The sequence below is a fragment of the Cygnus olor genome, chromosome Z, assembly GCF_009769625.2.
Source record: "Cygnus olor isolate bCygOlo1 chromosome Z, bCygOlo1.pri.v2, whole genome shotgun sequence".
Classification (NCBI taxonomy): Eukaryota; Metazoa; Chordata; class Aves; order Anseriformes; family Anatidae; genus Cygnus; species Cygnus olor.
The window spans coordinates 17,896,520-17,909,156 of NC_049198.1; the positions used below are offsets into that span (position 1 = coordinate 17,896,520).

The following is a 12,637-nucleotide window of genomic DNA, read 5'->3' on the forward strand; positions in this document are numbered from 1 at the left end:
TGCATACCTCTAAATCTCATCTGGTTTAATCTCCCAAAATGAGCGTCACATCTTTCTGAAGTCTTCCAAGGACCTATGTTCTTCCTAGCTTGAGAGAACAAAGCTTTATCCTCCTAATCATGTCAACTGAAGGCAAAACAGACTCTTTTGCTATAGATATCTATATAAACCCTTCCTCCTTCTCGTAATCTGTGCAGGCCTGAAAAACAGGAAGCCTATTTAATGCAGTAGTACAGCTGAAGTAATGGGCACTCAAAGAGTGTTACTGATAAGCAGCTTGATAACAGACTAACAATTGAGATGTCTTTAGTCCAAAGGACTACAAGTCTTCGTGAGATACTTATGGTGCTGTACAACGAGGACATGCAGAACAGGAAGTGCCCAAATACAGGACAAACTGAACACATGCCGCTGCTAAGGACTGGCACTTCACAGACTGCTTAGCTTTTGGGTAATAATCAATCTTTTTTTTAAAAAAAAAATCTATTAAATCTGCAAAACAGCATGCAGTAGAAAGCACACAATACAAGTTATAATGAATTGATTAAATGGGAAATATGAACTGGAGTTTTGTGTTTTGCTTCTTGACCATCTGTACAGAGCACTATACTTGCTAGCTGCCAGATTGCTTGCATACCTGAGCAACAAATCCAGAGACTGAGTTACATGACTGAGCAAGAACAAGGCAAAGAGTGGAGAGAGGAACAACCACACTTCATTTCCGCATAGCATTCACTTCGGCAGGTCTCTCCCTTATCTCTGACACAAAAACAGTTCAAACCCACTCACCAAGCAGATCATCTGAAACTCACCTTTCTAATGACAGGCATTCTATACAAGCAAGTACTCCAGGCACCTAGCAGTTTCCTAAAACAGCGGTTTTAGCCTTCACATACACTTTATATGTGACATACCTTTGCTCTATACTGTGGCCACAGCAGTGCATCTCTGGATGCTCTCAAGCCTACTCACCACACTCCTTGCTTGAGGTCCCAGCAGTCAGGGAAACCAGTTTCTCTCAGCATTTTCCTAAATTAAGCTATCTTTGTAATTTAAAATACTTGATGAAATTAAAAATTATGCTGATCAAATTTCACAATAAAATACCAATTATCCAACTACCACTATAACTGCAGCTACCACGACTTAGCAGTGAACTGCAGCAGACCCACTACACTTACCTATTTTAAACCTAAACAGAATCAGTTATTATCAGAGGGTATATTCTGCTATACATTACAACTGCTTATACCCAATTCTGCAATACACACAAAATTATACTTGGACATCTTCTCAAATTAATTTGGACAGCTTAATACAGCCTTCTAAAGAGCTGGCAGATGGTCTGCATACTTCACAGCCATTAAAACCTCATACCGTAGCCCACTCCGATCCTTCAAGATAAGCATTCTCTTATCACATAGGAATTTGGAGAAAGAAGGTCTTGCTAAGGATCTTAAATACCACAGGAAAGCATGCTTTTAACTGCAAGTGGTAGTTTCCTCCATGAGGATTTTGTACATATTACCCAAATCTGTTACGTTCTACCATTTAGAAAAGAGTCTTTTAGATTATGAAAACCGAACACAGGCAAATGTCAGGGGAGGGGGGAGCACAGACATGCAGACATGAAGCCATAACTGAAACTAAATTCTAGGAATAAAAAAATCTTAAGCTTTGCGATTTGGTCCCCCAGGTAAGGGTCACTGGTGCTACACAGGCCTCATTACAGCTGTTCACAAGGCACATACCCTTTGACTGTAGAACCTAATAAAATGGAAAGTGGTGTGTGCCAGGTTTCCTGCTGGAAAGCACTAACAGTGGGAGCAGCAACCCCACTCCGAAAGCTCCAAGATTTGAAACGTGCTTACTTAATGAATTTCTATCTGTTCTCATCATTAATACAAGCAGCAAGTAGGAGGAAGGTGAAATTTTAAAGAGTTCTTAGCATCTTTGGGACATTCATGTTTGAAATAAACCTTGTATTTCTTTCAAGTTTCTTTCAATTAAGGTTCAGGAGACTTGACTTAACAGTATTTGGAAAATATTAAGGCACTCCAGGCAAAGCTTACAACAACAAGTACGTTTACCTAATATGTTTTAATACAACACATTAATCACGCATAATGGATACTTAAAAGCAAATGTATACAAACCCTTCAGCCATTATATTATGCGTGAATTCTCAGTAACTCACACATAAGAATTCCAAATTTTCTTACCTTAAGAGGTTGGCTGGATTTTTCATTACTTTTTAATTAAAGTGGAGAACACTTTCTGTCCTGGTATTAATAAAGCTGGACAGGATAAACCATGCTGTATTCTGCTTATGTAAACTAATATGACAAATCCCTTTTGCTAACTGCATTACTTAATCCTGATCCCAAAATACTGTGTAACTTCTTTTCAGTAAAATGGCATTAACACTAACAAAAGTTATTTATTTAGTTAGAACATTGCCTTACCGTGTAAATGCCAATTCTACAAACAGCAAATGAGAGCTGGATACATTCAGACATAGTCTAAAGAAATTAAAATAAAGACATTACTAAGAATTCCATTTATTAAAAATTAATCTTTTTTTCTCTGACATCTCTCCCCTCTCCCCGAAAGAAATATCTGATGGTATACTACTTGATGTTTCTCCTCTAAGACTGTACTAAACAGACTGAGAAAAATGCCATAAAAAAAAATTCAGATTATTCAAACACTTATTACCTTTCACAAAGCAGCAACTGCCAACACTATTGCATTTACTCGGTATTTCATTATAGGCTTCAAATTACCCAATGCTCCCCAAATGCTCAAACACAGCATTAACATTTTCATGCAAGCTTCCAGTCTCATTTATTTTTATCTATTCTGGCTTAAAAAGATCCTACAGGAGACATTTTAACAGGGTAATGCATTTTATAGATTTTTAGTGGTATGTAAGAGTGTATCATCATGATATCATCGATCATGATAATGTACCATCATTCAAACCCTCTTCTTCCATATGCCAAAGTAGCGTATATTCCTTTAACTTTCTACATTTCTGAAGTCACACTCCTTTAATTTTCTGACATTTTCATGTTTAAAATAGAACTCTCTACTGTTTTGAATAAATATTTTATGTAATCTGTCACAGTTGTCAATAATCACATTAAAAGTTTTTACCCTCCACTTGCTCAACTTCCAGCCTGTTGTGATGCCACAATTCTATGTCATCTGCAGTCACCCAGAGATGCTGATGGGCTATGAATTTCTGATAAAACAGATGAAAAACATCTTCTGTAAAAAGCATAACAAAGACAGAAAATACACGCATCTTCTCCCCTCACCAAAGCAAAAATCTATTGTTGGTTTGCCATTTTGATAGATGGGCAAGCACAATAAACCAGGCTTACAATGATCTGTTCAAAACAGTAAATGAGGAATTCCTTTATATAAGGTATGAAATCTCTTCTCACTGCAGGCAAAAATTAAAGCAACCACATAGAACATTTTTACTCGATGTTTCCGAATTTCACACACTCATCCGCATATATTTTAACATGTAGAAGGTGATGTGCTGGATGCTACAGAGTACAAACATTTTCAGTGAAAAAAAAAAATTCTGCCTCTGCTTTCAACTCACCTTCAAACTACAACTGAATAAGCAATTTAATCAGATTTATGAGTGAAATTTATATATAAACATCTCATGAATTATGAGAAAAAAATACATAGCATCATTTTTCTTTTGCTATAACTGTTATATTTAAATTTTAAACAAGTAATATTTCATTAAACTGTGTGAAAGTCAAAACATGCAGCACAACCTGAACGCAAACATCAACAACATGGTTGATCTTGTTTTCTATATTTCAGGCTACAGTATTATTGCTGACAAGGAATGCTGCTTCCAAATGTTATTTAAATTGCCAGGATGCTTTTTTGTTGTCGTTTTCAGCTTTCAGAACAAACAAAATTCTATTACTCACACTCTGAGTTTCCCATAGAAAAAAAAAAATCATAGAAAAATAGTAGAACTGATTTTGAGAGATCCCATGTTACACACTGTGTGGGGGAATGAACTGTACCCAGGTCGCTCCTGACAAAATCCACCTACCTTGCTGTAAAGGTTCCAGTGATGATTTCCCCAAGCAATCTAGTCCAGTGCTTCATTATCCTCACTGCTAGAAAGTTTCTTAATGTTTAACCTGAGTCTGCTGCAACTTAAACTGCTACTTAAACACAGGATGATGCATATATTGATTTCTCTTCTCAGTATCATGACAGACTCTATGTCGATGACAGTCCCATTGTTACACATGACGTAAAAGTGTGCTTCTGTTTGCAAAGGAAGTAAACGTGCAGCAGCAGCATAACATTGCAGCTTGTCAGTGTATATAGATTGCTCTTTTCTAAAGAAGTGCCGTATTACAAATTATTTTCCTTTTTTATTTTTGTTCAGTACTTCCAGACTTTACATTGTTAGGAGAATTAAAGTGCAGCTCAAATCCCACAAGTGCCTGTGAACCCTAGCTTCAGCAGAAGAGAGAAGGCTACGTCTCAGTTACCTTACCGGGGCTTATCACGGGGCTTGCTATTGTGAATGTTTTGAAATCAACCAGCTATTATTACAGGCCATGAACTCTAAAATTATCTCCTCTTCCTACTGTCATGTACAGTACCAGTGAACCTTTCCCCTATTAAATATTAATCAAATCCCTTCCCCAAGTCTCCAAGATAACACTTCTGATCTGCAACATATAGCATTAAAAAAAAATCATTAATTCCAATGCTGTTTTTAGACTTTTAGATTCATCCCTCCCCCCTCCCAGAAAATTAACATTCTCCTCCAAATATTATTTCCATTTAATCACCAGATAACTCAAATGAATTAATTTGAATAATCACATATCTAGTGATACTAAACTACAGACTATCACTCAGATCACAAAATTGCAATATATATGATAATCTACTGCTACAATGTGGAATTTATTCTTGATACTTGTAATCTTTCATTACTTTGGTTTTGCAACTCATTTTGCACCATACAATTGAGCAACAAAACAATTGTTGGACAATTTGCATTTTGTTTACTTACAGTTTATTGTTGCTTTCTGAAAGGATTTTACATGGTAAGCATGAAAGTAAAAGAAAAAAATAATTTTAAAATATAACTACAAATATTGCAAAGAAAGATACCTTATTTGATACAACTCTGAAAGGACTTACTCTTAACAGAAGTCATTTAAAATGTCTAAAGCAAGAACAGGAGTCTTCAGGTTGAGTATGTCAAATAAAATAAACACACTTCTGTCAACATGCACCCTTTTGCTTAGAAAAAGGGTCATCTCACAAACATTAAATTATTTCTCCAGCTGGCAACTCAACTTATGGCTAAGAGAATAAATACATATTTTCCCAAAGCTTTGCTAGTTTGATCATGTGTTCTAAAAACGTCACTCTTCAAAATGACTTAGAAAGACATCTGCCTTGCAACTATACAACCTTTCATTCACCACAAGCATGTGTTCTGCCCATTTTTTTTTCCAAACACTCAGCTACCAGTATAAGTAACAGTACAAAATAGTTTCTGTATTTGTTGTTTAAAACCAAAAAACTTGTACAAGTCTAATACATGCACACGTCAGTCTGCAACTGAATGAATTCATTGATTTCATATCTACATCTTCACCAAAAACAAAAATGAAGCTTCTACTTCTATTAACAGGACAGCAAATTTTAAAGAGACTAATTAGAGCATGTTTTACAGTTGATCACCTGAAGCTGAAATAACTAGGTTGAAAGCATTCATAACACTTGTTTTGGCAGCTTTGGTGGGCCAAGGGGGGACCCTAACCAGCTTCTTGGAAAGGAAGCAAAAGGCTCAACACCTAACAACTGCAGGAGCTGTCATCCTCATTCTGCCAACAAACAGAAATACTTATCTTGACATCAGCTTGCTTTGCCATAATCCTTAATAAATTACAGCACCAAGTGTAGTTCCAAGGTCACAAAACCAGAAAGCAATGTGACATTGTTGTATTGTTGGTTTTTTTTTCTTTTTTTTTTTTTTTCTGGTGATATGTTTCTTTATTAAAATGAAGATTGTTGTGTCTACTTGCTCATTTACAAATAAATGATCTAACACAGGAATCACGTGTAATTACTGGACCTTCCAGGTAAAAGTCTCTTCCCCCTCCACTCCTCTCTGTATCTTTTTCAGTTAATAAGATATATGATAATCAGCAACACACCTGTAAACACCCAGAATTTAAGGTACCTCTCTGGAGGCAGCCTGAAACAAATTCTCAGAGCTCACGTGTCTTAAAGAACTTGTATACACCAAAAAGCACACACAACTACGCTACAGTACAGGTGGCAGGAACTTTGACCAGAACTGCTGTTTGCTAAGCTTGTGCACTGAACTCCAAGCAGTAATCTGAAGGCTTCCCTTTCTGCACAAGATGACACAGCCCTTCAGCACATTCCATTAATAACATCTCCAAATTAAACTCCCAATTTTTTAATACTGTTCGTAGGGGAAAAAAGACACCAAATATTTTCACTTTCTCCTTTAATGCTGCATAAATAGATTTTTGGAATACTAACGTTTTTGCATACAATCGTTAGATAAATCTGAGTTTAGGGACTAGGAGAAACCTGATGCTGATGGAAAGCCAGTGATATGTGAACAGGAAATAGGATTGGTTCCAAGAACGCTCTTGTCATCATAAAAAGTAATCAAATGGATGAACTAGAGAACAATGTTCCCCCCTCTTTTAGGCAATATTCTCACTAGAACAGTTTTCCATGACTGTTTCCAGGACTGCAATGGTTCAGACAGTGAAAGATGCAGATTAGCCAACACACAATTAATAGCTGCAAGAACAGCACAAACATTTCTCAAGAATCCTGGACCTTTTTTCCAGTCTTGCTGAAACCTGAAATTATGTAAGTTTCTAGGCAAGAATAAAGCACTGAGGGAAGAGATCACTCATTAACGTTCATCATCACTCTGCACTCTGTACAAGCTGTCAGGCAGTTTCAGGTTCACTCAGCATTGTGGCCCTTTATATATAAAGTCATAAATTGGCTCGGATACAAATGTTGGAAGTCCAACAGCCTCTGCTCGTATGTCAAAGCAGCACCTCCAAGCAGAAGGAATCCTTTAGCTACACGTCCCTGGAGCAGATTAAGTATCTTCATAAATCCTGCTCAATAAAAAGTCTCACCTCCTGTGCACAACTCTGCTTACACTGGGGAGCATTCCTGGACACGATCCAGAACATTTCCATTTTCTGAGAGCAATTTCCTACTCTGGAACTAGATCTAGCTCTCCCCTCAGAGAGGGGACATGGAGATGTTTAGCACATAGTGTAAGCACGCAGGGAACCATCTTTCATTGATACATCCTTCTCAGGATCCAGCAAACACACCTTCAGGATCTCCACACGCCTACCATCACACCTGAACCTCAAGCTTAATATTCCCCAATGGATCCATCTTCCAAGAAACTGTACAAAGTCAGATTTTTTTGGTCTCTTTACCGCTACTGCAAAGCGAGGTCCAGAATTCAACTATACTCATGGGAAAAAGCAATTCCTGGATTATAATTGTCATCAAGTTGTTGTACTGGGAGAAATGACTTATTGCCTATTGACTCTCTTTATGTTTTCAGAGACATCCATAGCATTGCTTCCCCACACCATCCAGCTGCCTCTTCTTCAGGCTGAAAGCCTATAAGTACTTAATGCCTCTTTGTAAGGTAGCAATTGTTTTCTTTTCAGTACCCTGTCATCCTTCTCCATATCCTCTTTGGTTTTACAATATTCTTTCTGAGATGATGCAACCAGAAATGTAGCATTTAAGACAACAGCAAACCTTGCATTTAAGTAGTGTCAAAATGGCATTTTCTTTCTTTTTCTTTCTTAATTCTGTAGCTAATTTGTTGACAGCTGTCAGGGTTTGAAATGACATTTTAAAGATCCTCTTTCCCCATCCTGAGCACTGATGGTATTTCAGAGCCTACCCATTCATCTGTATTGTCAGATTTATTCCCTCTACTATAAATATATATAACTTTGCATTTATCTACACCAAATTTCACATGCCAATTTATTACCAATAGCAAAAGGAGCAGTATGTTTTTTTCCTTTCCCAGATACAATATGCACGCCTAATATTTGCCTCTGCATCACCCCATTCAAAGCACACGCAGTTCATACACCTTAACATGAACACGAAATTCCCTTATAACCCCTGCATTCTCCTCTCCCTCTTACTCACTGCCAGGACAGCGTTATTAACTCTCGTTTATGAAACTTACTACTGACAGTGTAGAGAACGATTACTTCATTTAATTGCTTCAAAGTTTTGTATCTCTGTTAGGTGCAAAACCATATAATGGAAAACTAGGCAATAGTTACTGTAAAAGCTAATAAGAATGTAGAAAACAGATGCTTCTTCCATCAAAAAGCTCCGAGTCATAACCAGGAGGAAAAAAAAAATAAAAAAAATAAAAAATAAAAACAAGATCTGCAAACTCACTTCTCACACATGAAAAATTCCTACTAGCTCTTGGATGCCACCTTGCTTCTTCTGACTCTTCCATGCCAAAAGCAAACTTGGTCCTGTGAATAAGTTTTTCTTCTACTACTCCACCAAAACATGCATCATAAATACAAAACATTGCACAAAGATTCATGTTCTTCCTGTTGTTTGTCCTTGTAAGCAACAAAGCCACAGGGCAGGACCATGTCTGAACACAAGAGGACTTGTCAGCTAGGTTTCCTGCCTTGTGCCTCTTCCTCAGCTAGCAGGAAGCTACTTACATCCTCGTGTTGGCAACTAATAGTCACCTTACCAGGCTGCCAGACAGCCAAAAGAAAAGTTCTGTGCTCTGAAAAGCCCCAGTATGAGACGAGCCAGTCATTCAATTGCAAATACCCTACTTATGTCCCCAGGAACTTTTGGACAGTAAGACAGCTTGCCCTTCAGAAAGCTTTGCTGCACGAAAAGTGGAAAAAAAAAAAAAAAAAGGCAAAACCAACATACTCCAAAATACTATAAGGTAAATGAAACAATCACAAGATTCAGTACTGCATATATTTTTTTCCTTATAGCTTTACAGTTGAATGGGCCCACATTCAAGCTTTTAAGTTTGAAACATTAAATGTTTCCTTTGTTGATGGAAAGCTGATACCCTCACATAATCACAAAACTTCAGAACTCAGGCTTTAAGAGAAGAAACATCACAGGCTGTCAGTATTAAAAAATATGAACTGACGATACTGACAACGAGCCAAAAATAGTAATCAGCATGAGGTATTAGGAAGAATATTCTGTCCTTACTAAAATGCAGATTTTTCTCACTTATTAAAAGCTTGTGTTTCTAACCTTTTGTAAAATTCATCACCATTCTGCCTCAAACTAGAAGCTCTGACTGAAGAATTTAGGAGCAGCATTCTGCAGAACAATATGGGGTCCGGCCCATATTGAACCTTGGGAAAAATTCACAAGGACAGGACAGGGCTATTTGTACTAAATGGACCAGCACATTCTCAGAAACTGAGACACACTTTTGGATGTAATAGCACCTACTGCTTGAACGCAATCCTCATCAAGAAAAAGGCAAAATGGTAAAGTAATTTGATTTTAAACATCCAATTCACTTGTTTGTTCAGCATGTGTTATCTAAGGAGAATGAAATTTCTGAGCTGCAATACCTCCATTAATTCACAGCATCTTGCAGTCAAAATTATAAACACATTAAAGCATTCTTTTGGGTTCCCTAGGTAGCTGTGTCAAGTTTCAGTTTTTGTAACAGCCACCTTTGAATCAAAAGTTTACCTGAGGAATGCTTCCTCCTGCAGGATGAGCCAATGCAGCATTTCACTTTTACCATCTTCTACAAAGAAATCCTGCACCTCTTCTGCTCACTCATCTGTCTTCAGCCAGGTGATTCAACTGAGTTAAGTCACCAATATTTTTGTTGCCCTTTCTATATAGCTGACAACATCTTTCATTCAGCAGAAAGTGCTCGCGATACTGGCTAGGTAGAGTCTACCAAGGAGGAAGATTTGCTTTTCCAGAGCACCTCTTCCAGGTCATCAGCCAAATCAGGTTCTTGAACTTCCAAGCTCAGTTAAATCAGAAGCATGCTCATTCAGGGAAGGTTGTCTACCAGAATTAATTCCATTTGCCACTCCCAGTTGATTTAGATTTGAATACTATGCTTCACAGAGCTGAAATGCCAATGGGAACCTAGCCAAAACAACTGCTTTGAGTTAGGGTCTCCATATTTGTTTGAGGTTTCTTTCTATATTACTATGTTGATGCAGGAAACAATCAGAAGCAGCAGCAATCTCACTTCCAGATTAAGTGACCTGGGCTATGCATATAATAGCAAGTAGTGCAGCAGAGCAAGAGCTTGTACTGAAGACAAGTACTGAGTACTTCAGGCATTTTACTTCAGACTAGTTCTGACCTGGTCCTGTGGACTGAAAACTTATTAGTTGAGTTCCAATCTGGTTTCATCTGAAAAAAATCAGGTACCTGTGATAACTCTGCAATGCAAACCTATATACACCAAGTTGGGATGACTAAGGTTCACTTCAAAAGTTCAGACATGATCCAAACACTAACACAGCTGAACACACCCTGTATGCTAGTTGATCTTCTATATGGTAGTTGGCTTCTTTTCTGCATTAAGCGATTTCTTAATCTTGAAAAAACGGTCAGACCCCTCACAGTCGTGCCCAGTCAGCCTTACAAACTGAAGGAAGGATAATATCTTACGATACAAGTCATTGTGCTCTACAGAGGGTAGAAATTTCAAGGATGATATACCTGATAGAGGAGTCAGAAGACAGACCAAGAATCTTTAAAACTACATGACAAAAGACAGAATTCATATCATGAGAGGGAAGTTCAGCATATGGTACGAGTTGCGGCAAGGCCACGCTGACCTTTGCTGCTCATGCTGCAGGTGACATGTAAAACACCTGTATGTACCTCGGAGGAAAAGCCCAGAGCACACAGCATAGACCTTTCCCCATCTTGGCTTATTCAAAGAACAGCAGCTACTGGCTGACAATGTTTCAGTGGATGAACACCCTGACCTTCAAACAGATGGTTCCATTAAGGCATTTGTAGTAAACACAAAAATGTTTCTCAAGGCCTGCCAGTACTAAACAATGTAACAGGAATGGTCAGACCTGATACGAAGTTGCCCAGAACTATTAAGAGGTCACAATCCATCCTGTATTCCCACTTCCCAAATCAAATCTGTCTACCTGCTAGCATTTTTAAAAACACCAGCTCTTTATATGCTGCTTTCCCCAGTCATTAAAAAAATAATAAAAATTCTGAAGTTACTTCAAGGCCTATTCATCTAAAATTTAGTTCTATTTATGCAAAACCATCTGTGCACACATACAGAATCAAAAATTGATCAGTATAGCTAGCAAATGTACAGAGAACCAAAAAAGTCCTTTTGGTTCTCTGTTAGAACAGTGAAAGAAAACAGTCCCAATCAAAGCAACAAGACTGCACTGCGCTAAAAGTAATGCGTGTGCCTTTTTCAATATTCATGCTTAACTTTAAGGATGAAGAAGCCACTGAACTCGAAGCAATTGCTCATGCAAGAAGAGTTCTCTTTAGTCTCAGGTTGGAGAAGACTCTTCATGATCTGCCCAAGGAACTCTCATATATGTGAATGAGATACTACGTAGTATAGGACTCAATTTCAGTTTTCATATTAAAAGTACTAAGGCTAGTTCTTTTGGTGTTGTTTCAGTCACATTCAAATTTCTGTATCATGCTCTGAAGTTGCGTCTAAAGGCTGTACACAGATCAGGCTGATACATGCACTTGTTTAGTGCAAGATCATTATCTAGCGCAGAGGATGCCACCGAAGAAGTGTATTGTGAAAGTCTACTCAGCAGCTTAAAATTTGCATTCCAAGTCTCACTTATGAAAACTGAAGCACTGCCATTGTTTCCCCACAGGTTCTCCAAGCAAATATTGTAAGGTTGGTCACAAGCCATACTCTTCACAAGATGCATCATGCCATAATTTCTTAAATTAAGCACAGTCTACTGAACGTAGGCCAGCCAACACAAGTCTCTGTATGCACTATAATCCTTCCAGACATAACGCAGCAAGAACGAAGAAGAAGATGGTTGCAGATACACTAGAGGATTACGCAGCCCCAAAAAACATACTACTCTATATCGATGCAGCTCTGTTAGCGCAGTCTGTTTTAAAGTAGTTCACTGCAATACAAGCACAATAAACTGTATGCATAAAAGGTGCCCTTAACTGAGTGAGGATGGATTTTCTTTTAGAGGTTGAACCTTGCTCAGCTATGCTGATTAGAATAAAAACACACAGAAAAAAAAAAAAAAAAACCACTCCTAACACTGTAATTATATCAATACAGAAATAAAACAGGCAACAGCTCTACTAGCTATTAAGATAGAGACTAGTCCCACTGTTCTGTTACAACACAAAACGAGACCAGAGCACCACAGAAGATACGTGCCTAATACTAACTTTATCTGTTCGGTATTTTGGGGGTTCAGCTCCTTAAAGGAGATCAAAGTCTCTGTCAAAGTCAGCCTCATCAAGGAACATCAGGAAAAGATGCTTCCTGTGC

At 37.8% G+C, this 12,637-nt stretch overlaps 1 protein-coding gene across 5 annotated transcripts in view; it reads right to left on the reverse strand.

Moving 5' to 3' along the window:
- The window catches only part of ARL15 (ADP ribosylation factor like GTPase 15), a 215,377-nt gene that overhangs the window by 200,540 nt on the left and 2,200 nt on the right, over nt 1-12,637 (reverse strand). The window contains exons 2-4 of one of the 5 annotated variants that reach the window (XM_040542260.1): nt 5,078-5,093; nt 3,160-3,247; nt 2,466-2,522 (exon numbers count right to left, since the gene is read on the reverse strand). The exons of 2 other annotated variants lie outside the window; for them this stretch is intronic. In XM_040542260.1, the coding sequence (XP_040398194.1) occupies nt 2,466-2,519 (54 nt within the window). In that variant the 5' untranslated portion in view covers nt 2,520-2,522; nt 3,160-3,247; nt 5,078-5,093. Of the gene's footprint in view, nt 1-2,465; nt 2,523-3,159; nt 3,263-5,077; nt 5,094-12,637 lie in introns of those variants that run through there. 2 more of the 5 variants (XM_040542259.1, XM_040542261.1) reach the window with 2 other exon arrangements.